We start from the raw sequence: 21,250 nt of genomic DNA on the forward strand, positions 1-21,250 counted from the left end.
TACATGATAAAAATTTTATGAATGATATAAGCAGCAAACTTTAAAAATGTCTGTCTCAAATGTAGCAGCTAAATTCCCAATAAGTCACGTAAGTTATCAAAGTACAAATTAAAAGCACCAGATACCAGTTTCCCCTGTGACAGTTTAAAAAGAAATGGTAACACCCATTGCTGCTGAGAAGGTGGTGAAGATGCTATTCTCACATACTGATGCTTGGAGCCTGAAGTCCTCTCTATTTAATAATGTTTTTAAAATCTCAGAAGTACTTACATACTTTCTCTCATTGAATGTATTTAAGGGACCAGAAAAAAAGAAAATAATCAGAAATGTTTGCAAAGACGTTCACTCTGTTTTTTATAATAATGAAAAACTGGAAACATACCAAATGGCCACTAATAAGATTTGAGCACACTGGAATACATTTATCTATAGGCAGCATTAATGTATATTTTTTAAAATTTGTAGATGGGAAATTCCCATGAAAAATGAATAAAAACAGGAGATAAGATAGGAGATATTATATGATCAATATTTTGGAAGAAAAAAAATGTATGTATAGAGGAAAAAAACCTGAAAATAAATAAACCATTACTTTTACCTCAAAACTACAGTCTTGTTTTTTATTATTCTTTTCTGTATTTTTCAAGTTTTCTATAGTAAGCATGTTACTTTTCATGATAACTCTAACTTAGAAAAGATAAATGAATTCGGTTTGATTGATAAAAAGTTAATGCCAGGAGCGCCTGGATAGCTCAGTCGGTTAAGCGTCTGCCTTCAGCTCAGGTCATAATCCCGGGGTCCTGGGTCGAGCCCCACATTGGGCTCCCTGCTCGGTGCAGAGCCTGCTTCTCCCTCTGCCTCTGCCATTCCCTCCACTTGTGCTCTCTGGCTCTATCTCTCTGTCAAATAAATAAATAAAATCTTAAAAAAAAAAAAAAAGAGTTAATGCCACTATCAAAACAAGTTATTAATTTTTATTTGTATGTGCTATGCTAGGCTTTGTACGAAGGGAAACAGATATTTACCTCATATAAAAGTGTTCATTTTAAGAGAAGCAGCAGGAATTCTTTTGATAGTTCTTTCTCTCAACATTTATTATGCCCTACTGTGGTAAACGATATGCCTAGTTAGATACAGTTCCTCTTTCTGAGAGCTCATAGTCCAGTTTTGGGGGGAAGAAGGGACATAACGAGGTTATCATTATGTACAAGCTGAAAAGGGCTGTGCGTGTGTGTATGTATATATATATATATATACATACACACACACACCAAACACTGGAAGCACAGAAAATTGGACAGATACTGTGTTTTGTTTTAATGGCAATATACTGGTTTGCCAGATTAAAAAGAGAATAATTTTTGTATCAGTCAGTATTTTTACTTGAAGAGATAGAAACTTGACTACCTAATTAAAACAGCGAAAGAATTTCCTGAAAGGCAAGTATAGCTTGGAAGGCCGGGGAGCCAAGCGCGAAGGCTGTCCAGATTGAACGACTGAATCACAAGCAAGCGACCAAATGAGCAGTCCAGCAAGCATGCTACTTGGGCGAAGCGCAGAACCTGAAGTTCCCTCTGCTCGTGCCCAGACACCAGGTACTACGGCTTCCCCTCCTCACAGGAGCCCAGCTACAGGTGCTGCCTGAAGGGAATGCCTGCCATACCCACTTCCCTCCACCCTCATTCCTGCAGGAAGTCTGGGGCAGAGAGATCTGATTTGCTGAGCGAGGCCATAAGCATGTGGCTGGAAGCAGAGGAATTTAGGAAAGCACGCTGCTGGCATTTTTATCCTCTATACTGAAAGGGAGCACATGCCGTGGGAAATCCCTGAATATAGGAAGACTGTTTAGATGTTGTACTCCTTAAAAGAAAAAGAAAAAAAAAGATAAACATTCACTATGGTATTCCAGGCAGAGAGGGTGGTGCACCTGCACAAGCCCTAGAAGGGTTTGATGTGGCTCTGAGGTTGCTGCTGCAATGCTCTGCTGCTTGGAACGATCTTCACTACACCATCTGCACCAGTGAGTTATGCATGCAAAGGGGGCACACTCTCTTCGGGACAACTCTCAGGCACTAGTCACCAAAGTGTGATTTCTGGGTGTTCTGCAGGGCCACAGGTGGTCTTGTGCTTTCCGAGGACAAAGCAATGGAACAGTTTTATTCACATCCCATCATACACATTTGAAAAATAAGATTAATGAGTGGTATTTGTTTCCTGGAAATCATATCACAGTCCTAAAGGCTGTGGGTCCTTCACAAGAACTGAACTGGCAAGTACAGTTGACAGGATAAAATTCATTTGGATAGCTTACTTTCATCTTATTTGCATTTATCAGCACCACACTCTAACCAACTGAGCTAACCGGCCACCCTTCATCTTATTTGCATTTATTGAGGACAATTATTAAACGTGCAGTTTGGGGGGAAGTTACCATTCTGTTATGCTCCCCACCTGAATTTACAAAAACAAGTTACTGAATTAAAAGGGTTTCTTTCAACTACAAAAGGAGTCATGAAAATAACAACAAATATGTAAAACAACAGTGAACAGGACTTCATTTTGAATATCATATGTAAATCCGCATGCCAAGACAAATCTGAGTGCGATGAAAGAGAATGATAGGAAATACAGTATTGCTACCTAAGTATTTATCACTGGACCAGCAATACATTCACCTGGAGTCTCCAAAATATTTCTGATATGAAACTTTGTCAACTGATCGATTTTACTGTTTCAGATGGAGAAAGGCACAAAATTCAAAAGGAGACAACATTCTGACACTCCTACTGTGTGATGAGGAGTACAAATCATTCCCAAGAAACCTGTAAAAAGAAAAAAGTCCACCACAAGAACACTATGTTCTTAGAGAAAGCCAAACTTCCTAATTATGTCTAAAACACATGATAGGGTGGCCGGTTAGCTCAGTTGGTTAGAGCGTGGTGCTGATAAAACACATGATATCAAAAACATACAGTGGAGAAGAGTACAGTTGAGCCTTGAACAACATGAGGGTGGAGGAGGTGAGGGGCACCAACCCCCCACACAGTTAAAATCCACATATAACTTCGGACTCCCCCATAACTTAACTACTAATAGCCTACTGTTGACCAGAAGTCTTACCAGTAACATAGTCAATTAGCACATATTTTGTATGTTACATCATATACTATATTCTTACAATAAAGTAAGCAAAAAAAAGAAAATGTTATTAAGAAAATCATAAGACAAAATACATTTACAGTCCTGTATTATAAAAAACCCACATATAAGAGGACCCACACAGTTCAAACCAGTGTTGTTCAAGGATCAACTTAAATTGCTATCATGCAGGATAGCAGACACTTAACAAATGGACAAAATTACTCATTTAACTGGTTTATCAAATACCTAAACAGTACTTAACTATGTGTTGAGTGCTAAGTGTATTACATATGAATTCACTTAGTCCTCACATTTACAGAGGAGGAAACTGAGGCACAGAGAGGCTATATGCCAAGGTTGCACAGTTACCAGGTGGCAGGGCTGGGAGATGAACCTAAGCAGGCAAGTTCAGTCTGTGCACTTAACCACTGTATAATTCTGTACTGATGACTGTGGTGCCCATTAGCTATTAGCACAGTTACTGTGCACATATGGAGGAGATACTCCTGGTATCTCTGGAGGTCATAATGTGGACATGAAGTTGTTGGACTTGGTACTGACAGAGGACTAGTTATGCGCAGCCGGGAGAGTTAGTGCTACATGGATAAAAAGATTTTACTAACTCAATTGGAACAACAATGTGCCTGCCTACTAATCTTGTTAGTGTTAAAGAAATGCAAGTGTGAATTTGATCACGTTATAAGAATTGAGTGAAGGAAAACATAGGGGAGCATAAGACTGCCTTTCCAGACAGTAGAAACATGCCATTCTTTTGGTAGGGGGAAGGAACTTACTCAATTTCTTTGCTGGCATTATTTTTCCTTGAGTAGTACGAAAGGATAATTACTGGTTTCCTCAGTATGTGATGCATAAGACAGCATTTTCAGTGATAATAGCAGTAAAGATCCTTTCCATTATTCTAAGCAACTTAGCAATGTAGTCATCATCTTGAATAGGTTAAAAAATATCAACAAAAACATCGACATTGGGGCACCAGGGTGGCTCGGACAGTTAAGCGTCTGACTTTTGATTTCAGCCAGGATCGTGAGATCAAGCCCCACATCGGGCTCTGCGCTCAGCTCAGAGTCTGCTTGTCCCTCTCCCTCTGCTCTTCCCCCACTCGCATTCTCTCTCTCTCTCTCTCTCAAATAAATAAATAATCATGGAACACTACATCAAAAACTAATGATGTAATGTATGGTGATTAACGTAATAAAATTTTAAAAAAATAAAATTAACTTAAATATTAAAAAAAAAAAAAACACATCCAAAAGCTACAACTGAATTTAAAGAAATACTTTTATATGGCCAAATGCAACCACAAAGTAGACTGGGAATTGTTTTGCCTCTGTCTCACAAGTAGCAACATTCAATTTCCCTGCTTTTACATGGAATGGGCTAGTCAACTTAGTATATGATGAACTTAGTATATGATGAACTGTTAAAGCAGGTTTCAGGGAGAAATCCTTCAAGTCCAAATTGACCTGAATATCCAGAACTATCTACAAGAGGTTTTAAACTGTTGTTGCCATTCCTGCCAACTTATTGTAGTGAGTTAACATTTTTTTAAATTTAGTAGCAATAAAAAATTTAAAAAGACAGTGAATAGAGAACTTGACTTATGCATGACTCAAGCATTCTGTTCTTGATACCTTGGTAAAAGATCACAAACAAAATAATTCCGATAACTGACATGAAAGAGTTATCAGTACTTTAAACTGTAATTAAATTTGAGTATTAATTACCTTTATTAATATTTATTTCAAATTGTGGGTCTGCAAACCCACCAACAATCTATGAAGTTTCAAACACTCCTGTGTGGGAAAATGTGGGAATGACTTCACAGAGAGAATGAGAGTCTTCAAAGGGCTATGTGATAAGGAGAAAATAATTTGAAAATATATTTCAAAGAAGGAGCAGAAGACTGTACAGAAATTAAGTTACTCTGAGATAATATTGGTGAGTGGCTTCAAAAAAGAATGAATATACTGGTCCATGGATCCGCGTAAGCCACTGGAAGGACAAAGAAAAACAGTAGCTTCGCCAGAGTTTCAGGCAGGCAGGCAGAATGAATGAATGAATGAATGAATGAACAAACGAATGAATAACTGTTTTAGGAAGTATTTTAGCACTGAGGTGATGCAGTGTATGATACCAGCGATGTGTAGTCTAGAGAAGTTAAGCATGGTATCCAAGATAATCCTTAACTGTGGGAGACAGTTGGGAAGGGAGAAAAGAAGGGATGTGGCAGAACTGGATGATGTGAAGGCATAACAGGCTTCTGATTAGCAGGAGATATGGTGTTTGAAGCACTAGCTGGTTCTTGATGTTGGTAACAAGTCAGTACAGTAAGAAGGTAAGTTCTTAAGCTTTTTACCACTTTTATGATTCTAGAATGAGGATATTTTGTCTAGATTTGCTTTTTCCCTTTCCAAAAGTACTATAAATAAGCCATTATGTAACTATGAAGGATTCACCTATCATCTATCTGTTTTTCATGTTAAACACATCTTAGATGGGCTAGGGACCTTGGTTATTAGCTATATTTATATAAAAGCAAAGTCTGTCTTTGTCTTATCTAAAGATCTTCAATTTTTCATAATAAAATAGGCTATTTTTAAATGGTATTAATGTTAGTTCTTAATATCAAAGTGTCAAGAACTACAAAAGGTCTTAGCTTTTATCCCACTTGCAAGCTAGCAAGTAAAGCTGCCATAGTTTCTTTTTTTTTTTTTTAAAGATTTTATTTATTTTTTATTTGAGAGAGAGAGAAACACCATGAGAGGGGATAGGGTCAGAGGGAGAAGTAGGCTCCCCGCTGAGCCGGGAGCCCGATGTGGGACTCAATCCCAGGACTCCAGGATCATGACCTGAGCCGAAGGCAGTCGCTTAACCAACTGAGCCACCCAGGTGCCCAAAGCTGCCATAGTTTCATGGATGCCTGTAGAAGACACTGAGACTCCTGGGCCAAAGACAAATGATAGTTTGTCAAGGTAATTGCAATAGCAAGAATATTAGAATTTTGTGCTGGTTCCCCAAGCCACAATTTCCAGAGGAAAACATGAAGAGAGTTCAATGAGCCCTGCACACACAGTGTGAAAAAGAGGAACCCGGAACTTAAGGAACCCAAATCTCTCCTAATGGACAGTAAGCATCCTGCCCTTTGCTCCCAGGAAGACATCTATTTGAAAAGGACATTCAATGTGCAAGAAGGACAGAAAGCTGAGAGATATCTCCCCACATATAAAACCTTCATTTCTACATTATTTTGCTTTCTGGCAAGTTTATCTATGAATATATCACTCCACTGGTCACTGTGATTAATCTGGCTGATGCAGGGTGGAATCAAATCCATAGCAATAAAGCACCATGATCTTATCCATGTGCCCCAAGGTCCTGGATCTAACCAGCTGAAAAAAATGCCATAGTGTAGTGACCTTTACACTTGGCATTAATCCAAGTACAGATGGATACATAAAGAATGCAGAGATTCTTCCTTGCCCCAAGAAGGAAGTCTAGGGCAATTCTGTCATCTATAACAAATGCTGGCCAGTGAGTTGAGGTTAACTTGAATGTCTTCCAGGGTTAAGGTAGTATCACTGATCACTTCTTTTTGGGAACGCCACTGAATCAGCAAAGGTAGTTCCTTTCCTAGAGATCTCCACGTTCACCTGAGGACTATATGATCTACTGGTAGTGTTTAAGGAAACACTCACAGGCTTCTTACGACTACTCCTAATGTGTAAGTTACTATGGTTTGGGGAGGGAAGTAAGTTCGTGCCTGGCCTTCATACAGGAAGTACAATACCAAGGATGCTCGTGGCCTCTGGAAAGAAAGTGTTCACAACTGTTGGGCCACCCAAATGAGATCTTCATCAGTGGTGGTGGTGGGGCAGGGGGGAGGGCACACAAGTTGACGGTGCCCTCAGTGTGTATTCCCAATTGGATGGTGAACCTTAAGGGGTTTCAGTTCAAGTCAAATACCTGAGTCTAGTCCTGGTTTTAGGAAAGAATGACCTATTTGTCTATAGTACCAGATAGGTGATATTTGCTGCCCCATGGAATGGCTAAGAGAGGCTCCAGGATGGAGGGTGGGGCAGACATAAAGACCTGTTGACAGGTATTTTGCTTGGGAGGTGCAAAAGCTATTGTTATCCCTTCTGTTTCCAATAGACTTTTCAATAGGTTAAAGGGAATGGCCATCAAATTGTGGCAGCACTCTCTGGAGGTAGACGACAGCAGTCAATTAAACATTAAGTGTCCAACAGTTGAGAGATCTCTGTGTTTTCCTTCATGAGGAAAGCTATAGGGACAATTCACTGAAAAACAAAGATCATTAATATTCTCCCTCTCTTGTGTCTCTATTTTTGTCTTTGTAGGTGCTAAAGTTGTAACCCTTCCACTGCTACAAAATCAGTATGTCCCAGTCCAGCAGCTATAACTTCACCTATTTTATAGTCATTGACTAAATGTATCCAGACCTTTGGTCTAGAAGGGTCAGTTGACAAGAAGGGCAAGAGCACTGCTATAAAACTTGCAGAGATGGGCTATGGGAGTGATGCTTGCAAGATGGCTGAATAAGACATCCTTCACATGTATCTCCCCTCTTCAACAGCAATAATTTAGTATCCATCCATGGAAAAGTGACTTCCTGGGAACTTTGAGATCCAGGTAGGGGACTGTGAAACCCTGGTGCACTCTCCAACTGAGGAAAGACATTTTGAGAAGGCAGAATCACACCCAGACAGCTGATTCACTGACTGTGGTCCTGGCTACAGACCCGGAAACAGCTCTAGAATGCTGAGAATTCTGCTACCATCCCATTGGTTTTGGTTCTGCCACCAACAAAATAAGCCAAGGGACCTTGGAGGAGTCACACCCACCCATCCATCAGCTAATAGGCACACAGACCTCGGTCCCAGTTGTGTGGACCCTGAAATAGCCCTTGAACAGGCTCCAGCCTCTCTCCGCTGAGGTCTGGGAGTCCCACCCTTACCCAGGAGGTAAGCCTGACAAATGCTGTCAAACTGCAGATTCTGAAAGGGCCCTGTAACTGGTCTCCAGCTCATTCTGGCCAGTCCTCACACATTCTTGCTGGCAAAGAGACCCAGCAGGAGACTTCTGGTTGCACCCTTATACATTCTGAAGGGTCCTATGTATGGCTCTAGCTCCATCACAGAAGGCCTGCCAGCAGGCCAACCAGCTTCAGGGACCCAGCAGGAGACGCTCTGACAATACTCCCAGAGATGCTAGAAATGGCCCTATACGCAGCTCCATCCCTTCCCAGCCAGTCCATGAGCAGTACTGCTGACCCAGAAAACCAGTGGGAGACACTCCCATCTGCACCCCAGAGATCCTGAAAGGGTCCTATATTTGGTTCAATTCCCTCCCAAGCTGTAGTCACAAGCAGTCCTCCAACATAGGGATTTGGTGGGGGACACTCACATCTGTGCCTCAGGAGATCTTGAAACGATCCTATACTCGGCTTCAGTTCCTCCAGCCAAAGTCAGGGAGCAGTTCTACCCATCCAGGGACCTGTGGCACAAATACCCATCTGTGCCTCCAAATATGCAGACTTCAGTTGTGGCCGGGATACCTGAAACAGCCCTGGAACTTGGTTCCAGCTCCTCTCCACCATGGCCCAGGGCCTATCCTGCCCACCCAGGGATCCATCAGTGACCAAGCAGCAGTCCTCCCTGGGACCTGGTAGGAGCTACACCCACCCATACACCTGGTAAGGGGACAGCTAAGGACACAACTGTGGAGCCTGATACAGACCCTTGTCCCAGCATCACCCTGCTGAACAAGGTACTGGAGGCAGTCCCAGCCATCTGAAGACCAGACAGGAAACATGCCTACCTAAGACCGCAGTAACAAACCTGCCAACTACGGACACCACTGCAGACTCATAACCGTGCATAACCCACTCCAACCTGGCATGAATGTAATTCCAGAGGTAATGTCATCCATTAGCCCAGGCGACAGAGAAGAGGTCTTTATCTGCTGAAAATGGCCTTAAAGACTGGAAAAGGTATTTACTTCTTCAAATGCACAGACGTCGATGCAAGGTTACACAGACCCCAAAGAATCAGGTAAATATAACACTACCAAAGGAAAATTAATAAAGCTCCAGGAACCAATCCCAAAAAAACATATATCTAAAATTTCCCTAACAAAGGATCAAAATTGATCCTTTACAGAAACTTAAGGAAATGAAAGAGAACACAGAGAGACAACTGAACTAAATTAGAAAAACAACACATGAACAAAATGACAACAAAGAGAAATAAATAGAACCAAACAGAAATCTTGGAGCTGAAGAATACAATGACAGAACTAAAAAATGCAATAGAGAGCTTGCACACACAGACTTATGTACCTGCTGTAGCTGTGCCATCTGCTCCTGAAGTGCACCCAGAACAAAGTTCTATGTGAGACCAGTAACGAAGGTTTGCTGGGTCAGAATGAAAACATCCTGCAGTTCAAACACTGAGTGATTCAGTAGCTACACTCAAGGATTTTCTGTTTTTCCTGAAGTAGTTACCAATATGGGAAACTGAGTAGTTTCCCATATGGCATTTGCCTAATGTTCTCTCATTTACCTTCCAGAAGAGATGCATTTTCCACATTTACCCATCATATGGAGTTCAGAGATGTTCATGCTCATTATTCTCACCCAAAAGAAGTGCAACAGAAACTCTCCAAAGGGACATGAATGACAACCTCTTCTCATCTCTGAGACCAAAAGTAGGCTGCCGCTTACCCACCCCAAGCCTACTCCATATAGCAGTGTCAATCCTGACAACTCAGTATGTAATCCATGCGATATGCCACAGCCCTGGCAAATTCTGCTCAGATGAAACTGTCATAATTTTGAAAGTGAAGTTTACCAAGGTCCACCAATAAAAAGCAGTCTGAGTTACTATAAATAAATCAGATCTAGAACAAACAAGGTGAAGATCAAAAATAATATAGTCCACAGACACTTGGAGAGAAAAGATAAACTGCTTGAAGAGATGCATCTCCATCCAGTCACTGATATGATGTTTTATAATGTTTAAATATTTATACACTATAAGAAGAAGAGGAAGTTATGAAGTAATTGTGGAATGTTAAAGTATGCAATTACTTCTGTGGCTCTGCCAATTATTGCTCACATTCTAAGATGTTCTGGGCTTACTTGACACTATTTTATGATAAGATAAATACTGTCATGTCTTCCTTATACTTTGATGAATATAAAATATCCACATTAGTAATAATAAAAGTAGCTAATACTTATTGAGTACTTGCTATGTACCTCCTGGCACTACTCTGATCATGGTACTAGGTTAATTCATTTAATCCTCACATCAGCCTCATGAGAAAGAAATATGACTACTGTCCCAATTTTATAGATTAGAAAACCAACTAGCAAGTGAAATAGCAACAATTCACACCAAGGCACTATGCATTTCTGCTTTTCCAAATAACAGAAAACAGCCCTCTTATACCATTTAATGTTTTCTCCCTTGATACAATATTGGTACCCTGATTTCTTATTTTTCCCAAAAAAAGCCTAACTTTTCATTGTTAATGTATCTAAATGATTTTAAACTACGTGGCTAGCATCACCATGTCTGTAAAGTCTTATCTGTCTCATCCCACAAGGAATTCCTCTCTTTTCAATACTCTGAAATACATAATTCTATTACTATACATCTACTATAACTTTACTTTACAGGTATTATATTTTCTTTAATACTGTGAATCTAAGAAGAGAATCTAAGATTCTCTCTCTCCCTCTCTCTCTGCCCCTTCTCCCCCCGTGCGCACATGTGCACTTGCTCTCTCTCTCTGAAATTAATAAGTAAATCTTTAAAAAATAATAACAACGCGGCGCCTGGGTGGCTCTGTCAGTTGGGCGTCTGCCTTTGGCTCAGGTTGTGGTCTCCAGGGATCACGGTCTCAAGCAGGGAGCCTGCTTCTCCCTCTCCCTCTGCCCCTGCCCCCCACCAGCTTGTACTCGATTTCTCTCTCTCTCTCTCTCTCAAATAAATAAAATCTTTTTAAAAAATTAAAAATAATAATAATGTTTCATCGTCTCTGTAACTACTAGTAGTCAAAGAATAACCAGCACTCACAAAATGGCTACTGAATTAAAATCATACAAACCAAAGAAAATCCTGAACGTGAAATTTCTAATGTGGTCTCTGCTGGCCACTACACCATAGTATTATAGTTGTACTGATACTTTTATACTGCCCATTTTTAATTAGGTTTATTATAATTCCCTATATCATGGGCATCTTGATTTCACTGACTCCATTAGTTCCTCTGCTAAACTACTTTTCCCTTACCGTTTTCCTCGTGGATAATGCCGCACATATTCTCCAACATCATGAGCAGCAACAGCTAAGACTTGTGGATCATCCGACACCTCCAAAAGTTTTGTCAAAATTCTGAAATAAATTTAATCCAAAGAGAGATTGATTTCTAGTTGTTCTACAGGGCACAACAGAGCACAGCATATTTGCAGGTATCTCCTGAAAATAGACATTTACAAATATATTTTCTATAGATATTACTATTACACATAATATATTACATATGAGTTAGCAGTTTTCAAATCTTTACATATATATACCAGGTTATTTTCAGATTCATAATGTATACCACACACAATTCCCAAAATATCAGTAACTCCCTTTCCTGCTCTCTCAAAAAAGACAGCTAGGGTGGGAGTTAATGTTATTTTAATATACAATTACCAATGAAGCCTTGCCAATTATATTTTGAAGATTAATCATTTGTAAGCCTTTTGTAAGTATTAAAAAGAAGTTACTTTAAGCTGTGATCAAGATGGACCATGAGCCCTGAGCACACACATTCCCCACCCCCATCTCCCCCCGCCACTCCAAGTCTCAGGAAGAACTTGAACCTGAACTTCACAAGTAAAACAATGCAAAACAGCAAGTGAATGTTTCTTTTCTTTTTTTTTTATTTTATTATATTATGTTAGTCACCATACATCATTAGTTTTTGATGTAGTGATCCACGATTCATCGTGTCCGTATAACACCCAGTGCTCCATGCAGTACGTGCCCTCCTTAATACCCATCACCGGCTAACCCATCCCCCCACCCCCCTCCCCTCTAAAACCCTGTTTGTTTCTCAGAGTCCAGAGTCTCTCATGGTTCGTCTCTCCCTCCGATTCCCCCCGCCCCTTCATTTTTCCCCGTCCTTCTCCTAATGTCCTCCATGCTATTCCTTATGTTCCGCAAATAAGTGAAACCATATGATAATTGACTTTCTCTGCTTGACTTATTTCACTTTGCATAATCTCCTCCAGTTCCATCCATGTTGATGTAAAAGTTGGGTATTCATCCTTTCTGATGGCTGAGTAATATTCCATTGTATATATGGACCAAATCTTCTTTATCCGCTCATCTGTTGAAGGGCATCTTGGCTCTTTCCACAGTTCGGCTATTGCGGACATTGCAGCTATGAACATTGGGGTGCATATGGCCTTTCTTTTCACTACATCTGTGTCTTTGGGGTAAATACCTAGTAGTGCAATTGCTGGGTCATGGGGTAGCTCTATTTTTAATTTTTTGAGGAACCTCCACACTTTTCCAAAGTGGCTGTACCAACGTACATTCCCACCAACAGTGTAAGAGGATTCCCCTTTCTCCACAACTTCTCCAACATTTGTTGCTTCTTGCCTTGTCAATTTTTGCCATTCTAACTGGTGTAAGGTGGTATCTCAAGGTGGTTTTGATTTGGATTTCCCTGATGGCTAATGATGATGAACATTTTTTCATGTGTCTGTTAGCCATTTGTATGTCTTCTTTGGAGAAGTGTCTGTTCATGTCTTCTGCCCATTTTTTGACTTGATTATTTGTTTTTTGGGTGTTGAGTTTGAGAAGTTCTTTATAGATCTGTTTCTGAGAAGATGGGTGCCCAAATTCACAATCCTGCCTCCCTGCTGTCCTTTCTCCACGGCAACCACACAGGCCGAGTGAAACCACTGCAGGAGCCAGATGGTGCTTCTGAGAACAGGAGCCAACCAGACGCAGAGAAGGCTCCCCTCAGCTGGGAGCTGGAGCCTTGGCCACAGATTTCTGCCTCCTCAAGGACCTACAGGGAGAGGGCTCATCTCACCCAGTGACGCATGTGTCCTCAGGAGTGAAGGAAAAGGGGGGACTGCACTACCTAGAATCCAATCCCCTGGGAGAGAGTGCCTTCAGCATGAGTGTGAGGGGAGATCACTCAAGGAACAGATCATTCCTGTGTTATTTAAACTGCTCAAGAGCACAGAAACAGAAAGAAAACTCAACTCATTCCACAAACAGAACATAACTGGGATAACCAATCAGAATGAGTAATTATTTTAATGGCCAGGCAGAAGACTAACATATTAAAAAAAAACTGCTTTCTAATATGCCAGCAATAGCCACTCGCTTAGACACAGATATATGAAAACCTTACAGAATTAGCTAATTGAACCAGTAGAATACTGAGAGAATATCTTTTCAGTTCTCAGCTCAAATATCACCTCTTGCTTAAGAGCCTCTGATCCCAAGATAATACACTCCCCCCTCATCATTTTCTATGCCCATTTCCTGATTCATTTTTCTTCACATAACTCATCACCACCAGCCACAGTATTATGTAGTTTCTTGACTATTTAGTCTGTCTCTCCCAAATACAATGTAAGCTTAATGACAATAAGAACTTAATTTTATTTGCCATTGTGTCTGCAACACCTAGAACAGTACTGACCATACGACCGATGCTCAATAAACACTTGCTGGAAAAAATGAATACACAATTTAAGTATAAAATGGTGATGTCGCCAATTGGGAAAAACAATGTGACAGCTCCTAATGGAATTTAAAATGCACAGACCCTTTGATCCAGCAATTCTACTTCTAAGAATCTAACCTACAGAAATATCTTCACATTTCCACAAAAATATCTATGTACACTAGCTTAAAAAATGACTAAGAGAAAAGGTTAGAGGGTGGAGGCCACGTGCAAGAGTTAGGCTTTTCCCTCCATTTCTTCTTCCATGCTGGTGGCACCTGCTTTGTCCTCTATAACACCAACTACGTCGTGTACAAAGCAGTATCACATTCACCATTTTATCGAACCCCTACAACTAGGATTATTGGTTCTTCCTATTTTACAGAGAGGTAACACCAGAGGCCCAGTGAAACAAAGTGGCCCAATACAAAAAAAAAAAAAAAAAAATAGAATTAAGATTTTAAAAAATAATAAAACTAAGTCATTTTAACAGACCCCAAGCCGTAATAAGTGAAAAAGACAAGTCACAGACTAACATATTTAGATGGGACATGTATAAATAACTCTATATAGATGTAGGTATGGGTATGTCTAGGAATGAAAGAACACTGGAGAGTATATCACCTAACTCTGGTTACCACTCGGGAAGACTTTGAGAGAGAACAGCAGTGAAGAAACCTTTTCACTTTACTTCTGTATGCCTTCAAGAGTACTTGAATGCTTGGCCCAGGCTATTCGATATAACTTAGAATTCAAAAATTCAGCACACACATCTTTTTTAAAGTTACTTAATTTTACTAAGATGCTCAAGAGGTTACTATCCCTTAGAATTGCTAATTTTATTTATTTGTTTATTTAAATTCAATTAGCCAACATAAAGTACATCATTAGTTTCGCATGTAGTGTTCAATAATTCATCAGTTGCACATAACAACCAGTGCTCATCACATCACATGCCCTCCTTAATGCCCATCACCCAATTACCCCATCTCCCCTCCCCTCCAGCAACCCTCAGTTTGTTTCCTATAGTTAAGAGTCTCTCATGGTTTGTCTCCCTCTCTGATGACTTCCCATTCAGTTTTCCCTCCCTTCCCCTATGATCCTCTGTGATGTTTCTTATATTCCATGTGTGAGTGAAACCATATGAGTGAAAGAAACCATTCTTTCTCTCATTGACTTATTTTGCTCAGCATAATACCCTCCAGTTCCATCCACATAGATGTAAATGGTTAAGTATTCATCCTTTCTGATGGCTGAGTAATACTCCATTTTGTGTGTGTGTGTGTGTGTGTGTGTGTGTGTGTGTGTGTGTATACATACATGACATCTTCTTTATCCATTCATCTGTGGATGGATATCACTTGGCATCAGGGAAATACAAATCAAAACCACAATGAGATACCACCTCACTCAGTCAGAATGGCTAAAATTGACAAGTCAGGAAACAAGTGTTGTCGAGGATGTGGAGGGAACTGGGAATGCAAGCTGGCACAGCCACTCTGGAAAACAGTATGGAGGTTCCTCAAGAAGTTAAAGATAGAGCTACCCTATGACCCAGCAATTGCACTACTAGGTATTTACCCCAAAGATACAAATGTATTGATCCAAAGGGGCACCTGTACCCCAATGTCCACAATAGCCAAACTATAGAATTGCAAATTTAAAGTTTAAAATTTAAATTTAAAATATTTAACATAAAAAAATTTTTGAAACCATTTAATTGTCTATTTGCATACAAACTATTCAATTACAAAATACAAATCTTATTTCTTAAGATCTGTACTGGAAAACAACTTGAATCACAATGATCTTTGCTCATATCATTTGCATTAAAACAAATACTTAAATACTTAAAATACTAAAAATAAATAAAACTCTACTTTGTTCAAAATCTGTGCAAGTCTATGAAGCTTGTGTACTTTAGTTTCTGTAGCCCATTTATTTGGTAACGTCTCCTAAGAGTGTGGCTCAACATTTCTCTACCTACCTTTTTCTATCATCATCTCAGCATGTCAAATATCTAACTCTATATAAACAACAGGAAACACTAATAAAAAACCTAACTGTCAATCAGGGAATTTATTTCATTAGGAAGTAATTACATGCCTTTTATCTTCCAGACTAACTATCTGCACTTCCAAATAATTGAAAAGATGAGGATTTAGTATACACATAAAGGTTCCAAACTTGGTGTAAATATATACCTCACAACAAGAACCCATAAATGAGGAAATGAGACCCAGAGAAGTTACATCATCTGCCTACAGACACAACAAATGTTGAAACAGATTTGAATCAATACCTGTTGAGTCTAGTCCACGCTAAGCACAACTGCACCATGATGGCAATTCATTCAACTCAAGCACATGAAAATCCACAAAGAAAAAGCAAGACATATATTCAATCTCCCATATATTTTTTTTTTAATTTCAAACTTGCTCTTTTTAAAAAGCCAACTTGCAAAGTATTCTAAAATTATGTTTAATTCAACTGAAACATTTTAATAATTTCAAAAGATTAAAGTACTTTGATGTCATTTTTATTATTTTGAAATTTTATTACGATATCATTTTAGGAAATAAGAAAATATTGACATAAGTTTCCTTAAAAGCATAACAGAATATTTGTTCTGAATACCTGAAACCAGAAGCCAGCAAATTTAGCTGAAGTCCAAACCCAGCAACTTCCTGTTTTTGTACATAAGGTTTTATTGGAACACAATCACACTCATTACTGTCTACAGTTAGTTGCCTTAGCACTATAGTACCAAGTTCAGTAATTGTGACAGAGACCGAATGGGTCACAAAGCCTCCACTGTTTACTTTCTGGGCCTTTACAGAAAAAGTTTGCCAATGCCTGCTTTAAACCACATTCAATGACCTGAGCCATTCTCCATATGGCTGAGACCCTTGATACTCAAAATATGCTCTGCAAACCTGCAGCATTGGTATCAGCTTAGAAATGCTGAATCACAGACCCAACCCTGGACCTACTGAGCTAGAATATGCATTTTAACAAGATCTTCATTAACATCTGAAAAATATAGTCTTAGACTCAAAAAAAATGGTGAAGGAATTACAGAGAGTTTCTAATCAAATCTAGAAAATACAGAAATGATTTTAATGGCTATCCCTTAGGGCCATTTAGCCCACTGAATATGTTCATCAACAATGAAAATATTTTTGTATTATTATCTGTAAATTGACTGAGCATGCTTTCCATTTCTATATTCAAGTCATCAATGGAAATTTTCAAAAGAATAGGTTCAAAACAAGAGATTCTGTGGTAAGCAAAGAAGAGCTCCCTCCAACTCATCTTTGAATATAGTTGTTAAGTCAACAATAGATTCATCAATCAAAAGCCAAATCTCTATCACCACATTAACCACAAGCTGAGATTCCGCCAGACACTCCAATGAGATCAAGACAGCAACACATCACAGCTTTGGAGTTAGACCAAATGTGAAATCTGACTCTGACATTTGCTAGAAATATAATCTTGGAAAGTGTCTATTCAAATCCAAAATAAAATTTATATTATTATTCTGACTGATCACTCCACTACTTTGCTCTTGTTCTCTTTCACAATGTTTTTCCTCTGTTTTAAAAACTTGTTTGCTCCCTCAGCTTTTGCTTTTCTCTTAATTATCATCTGCATGGTTTCTTATATTTCAGAATACTTCCTTATTCAAACTACTCAGAACTATTTGTGTCAACTGGCCACTTAAGTTTAATAGTAAAAGACTGGTTAATTATAACAATACATCATAAAACCTTCAGAAGAAAGGAGAATGTTTTGTGGACCATTTGTTTTGTGTGTGTGTGTGTGTGTGTGTGTGTGTGTGTGTGGCAATTTTAAGTTATTAGTTTTTAAAATCAGTACTTTTTAATGGAAACAACTTGACCAAAAATCTGTCACAGAATTTTGAGACCCATTAAAACAAAAGTTAAATGAGGAAAAAAAAAAATACATACTTATTTCAAAATTATAACATACAAGATTGCAAAGTACTTTCTGTATACTATCATACTAAAGTTGATAAAGGAAAAATGAACTTACATTGTATACTTGCTAAGTTTGGAATTACCTGGAAAAACAGGTCAGAGCCTGATGTAAGTACAGTTCTCCTCAGATAAAAAGAAGGCTAGTATTCACTGTGTTTTTTTAATAACAGAATAAAGATTTCTTCTCTATCTATTTTATCAGCTAGTTTGAAGGGCAGTACTAGCATGCCCCTCCTTGCCAATCATCCCCATACAGATAACTTATAAGAATGGAAACTAAGGGGGCGCCTGATTTCGGCTCAGGTCATGATACAACGGTCATGCGAGCCCCACACCAGGCTCCACACTCAACATGGAGTCTGCTTGTCCCTCTTCTTGTGCTCCTCCCCCCACCTTGCTCACATATATGCACTCACTCTTTCTTTCTGTAAAATAAATAAATAAAATCTTAAAAAAAGAATGGAAACTAAGAACAAACAATGACTTCAAATTTCTCTAAAACTGAAGTGCTACATGTCATTGCTTCTGGTTATTTAGAAAAATCACAAAAGCTCGTAAGAAGGTAAAGAGTAATTTGAAGGAACCATAAAATTTAAAACCTAATGACAGAAAACAGAACATGCACTTCAAAAGCCTCTTTAAGTGTATCATAATAAAAATACATGTAATGCTTTAGTAATAATTTGTTAAAAAAAAAAAAAAAGCTCCCCTGTTATATTCAAGTTTTCCAAAAACTAGATTTAAAAGGCATTATTCAAGCTCATTTTGTTGTTAAAAACTCAAAGTAGCACAACAATGCTGAAAAGATAATCCACTTTTCCCCCTATATATCCTCCATCAGTCCGGCCAACATCTATCAACCACTCACTTTGGTTTGCCAAATGTTTAAATAAACATAATGTATCCTTTTTGGTAATCCATGGAAAGCAAGTATAAACAACAGAGATAGGTCTGCTTAGAACTGCTCACTGTACAGGTGTATATACACCTCTTCTCCTCCTTCTGATACCTTGTTAAAATGACAGTAAAATAATTTTTTTCTTATTTTTTTTCAAGTTTTTCTTTCATTCCAGGGGAGAGAATGTTTATTTTGAAAGGCCTTAGGGGTGCCTGGGTGGCTCAGTCGGTTGGTTAAGTGTCTGACTCTTGGTTTTGACTCAGGTCATGATCTCAAGGTCTTGAGATTGAGCCCTGCATCAGGCTCCAAGCTCAGTGTGGAGTGGGCTTAAGATTCTTTCCCCTCACTCTCCCTCCCCCTCTGCTCTTCTCAGCACCACCCCCCCCCCCCGTAGAAGCACTCTCTCTCTCACTCTCTCTTTCAAAGAAATAAATAAATAAAATCTTTTTAAAAAAAAATGTAAGACTTTATTTATTTGTTTGAGAGAGAGAGAGAGAGAGAGAGAGAGAAAGAACAAATGGGAGAGGGAGAAGCAGGCTCCCCACTCGGCAGGGAGCCAGACGCGGATGCAGCTGGATCCCAGGATGCTTGGATCATGCCCTGAGCCCAAGGCAGACCCTTAGCCCACTGAGCCACCCAGGTGCCCCTAACAAATTTTTTTAAATGCTTGAACAGGCGATTCTGGAAAAACAGATATCCAAATAACCAATAAGAATATGACAAGGTATCCAACCACATAAAGAAGCAAGAAAATACAAATTAAAATCATGAAATGGCTAAAATTTTTTAAAGAGTAACAAAAACATGTTGGCAAGGATGTGGAACAGGTATTAGTAATGTAAACTAGAATTTAAAACTTACTTTAAGAGCTCATAATTCTTCTCATTTAACCTCACAGCATTTTCTCTCCAAAATTTCTCAGATTTGTGCACAGGACTCCACTCCAATCTTCCAGATTTAAGTTCTGAACTGTATTCATCAAATGAGCTATAAAAATTTTTAAAGAGTTCAAAGTTTAGGAGAATTTAAGAGTTACTCAAAAATTAAGCAATATAAAACATTTTTACCTTGTCAATTATACCTCAGTAGAATAAAAAACAAAATCTTCACTGATAATTTAACTGCAAAGACTGACAAACCTTTGTACATTAACAAACTACCACTAAACAAAGTTTAAACAGCTTAAATAATCTTTTTTTTAATAAATCATGTGAAATTTATTCAAGGTCCTAATGTCCAATACTCCTGTCAATTTGAATGCTCACCATGAGATATTAAAAGGAGTACCTGCTTTCAAATCTTTATCCTAGTAAATAAATGTATACCAGCAAAATATCTGATAATCTAGCAGTTTCCACCATGCCACTTAAAATACTGTATTTGCCAGCCTGCTAGATATATTAATGTAAATTTATATAAAAGTATGTTACCTAAATATAAAATAAAATAGCATATTCTAATGCCATATTATAAACCACTATACTACATTAGGCAAATAAAAATACACATATGGATATAATATTACATAATGTGATTATATATACTGCAGAGGTAATTCACTAAATTAACACATTACAGACTAATTAAAAACAAAAACATCTCTGTGCATTTAGCAAACAGCAATGCAATTTAATTCAAAAATCATTCACTATGTATCAAGTAACAATTATTCAAAGTTTCATAATATAAAAAATGTTTAACGACAAACACAGTGACAGGACATGCTTGGACATCCTTTCAAGTGAAAACTTAAAAAAGAATTAGCCATTTCAATACTGATTAGTAATTCAGAATAACCAGGATTTTGCTGGTTAAGTTGAACAGAGTGTCCTGCTGAATAAAGTAGTAATTTACTTTAATGGAAGGCCAGTATGTGTAAGAAGTAAGCTAATATCATTTAACATTAATATCCTAAACCTATAACAGCAAAAACAGAGACAAAGCTCTTTCACCTGCTCCCATCACCCTATTAGCTTTAATGTAAATAGCAGTATTTTTCAAATTACCAAATTCAACATGAAAAATCAATAAGTAATAATAATCGCCTAACATGGATTAAATAATTTAGAAAGCTAAGTATCACTAATCTTACTTATTTTTAAAAGAGATCTTAAATCATTATTACAGGAGAACTGATAATAATTTTTTTTAAATGAACTTATAAAACAGAAAAACTGCAAGTCTACTGCTGGCTGGACTACTTTATTACAATCAACCTATTCATATTTAAAATTATAGAAAGACAAAAATCATTTGCCTCCCTCCAGAAAACTCCATTACAAACCACTGATGTGAGTGATACATCTCTCTCCATAAAAGAATTTGGGCCTTGGGATTATGAGCTGCATTGAATAATCTGGTAAATTTATATTTCTGAAACACATACTACACTGAAGGCATTTGCTGTACACTTGAAAAC

General features: G+C 38.3%; 1 protein-coding gene across 2 annotated transcripts in view; it reads right to left on the bottom strand.

The window, feature by feature from the left end:
• ATP6V1H (ATPase H+ transporting V1 subunit H) overlaps positions 1–21,250 on the bottom strand; it is a 132,924-nt gene that overhangs the window by 39,485 nt on the left and 72,189 nt on the right. For both annotated transcript variants that reach the window (XM_032422037.1, XM_032422038.1), the window contains 2 exons: positions 19,693–19,818; positions 11,481–11,582 (listed from right to left, as the gene is read on the bottom strand). In XM_032422037.1, the coding sequence (XP_032277928.1) occupies positions 11,481–11,582; positions 19,693–19,818 (228 nt within the window). The remainder of the gene's footprint in view (positions 1–11,480; positions 11,583–19,692; positions 19,819–21,250) is intronic.

Source organism: Phoca vitulina, unplaced genomic scaffold (genome assembly GCF_004348235.1).
Source record: "Phoca vitulina isolate PV1807 unplaced genomic scaffold, GSC_HSeal_1.0 scaffold25, whole genome shotgun sequence".
NCBI classification, from domain to species: Eukaryota; Metazoa; Chordata; class Mammalia; order Carnivora; family Phocidae; genus Phoca; species Phoca vitulina.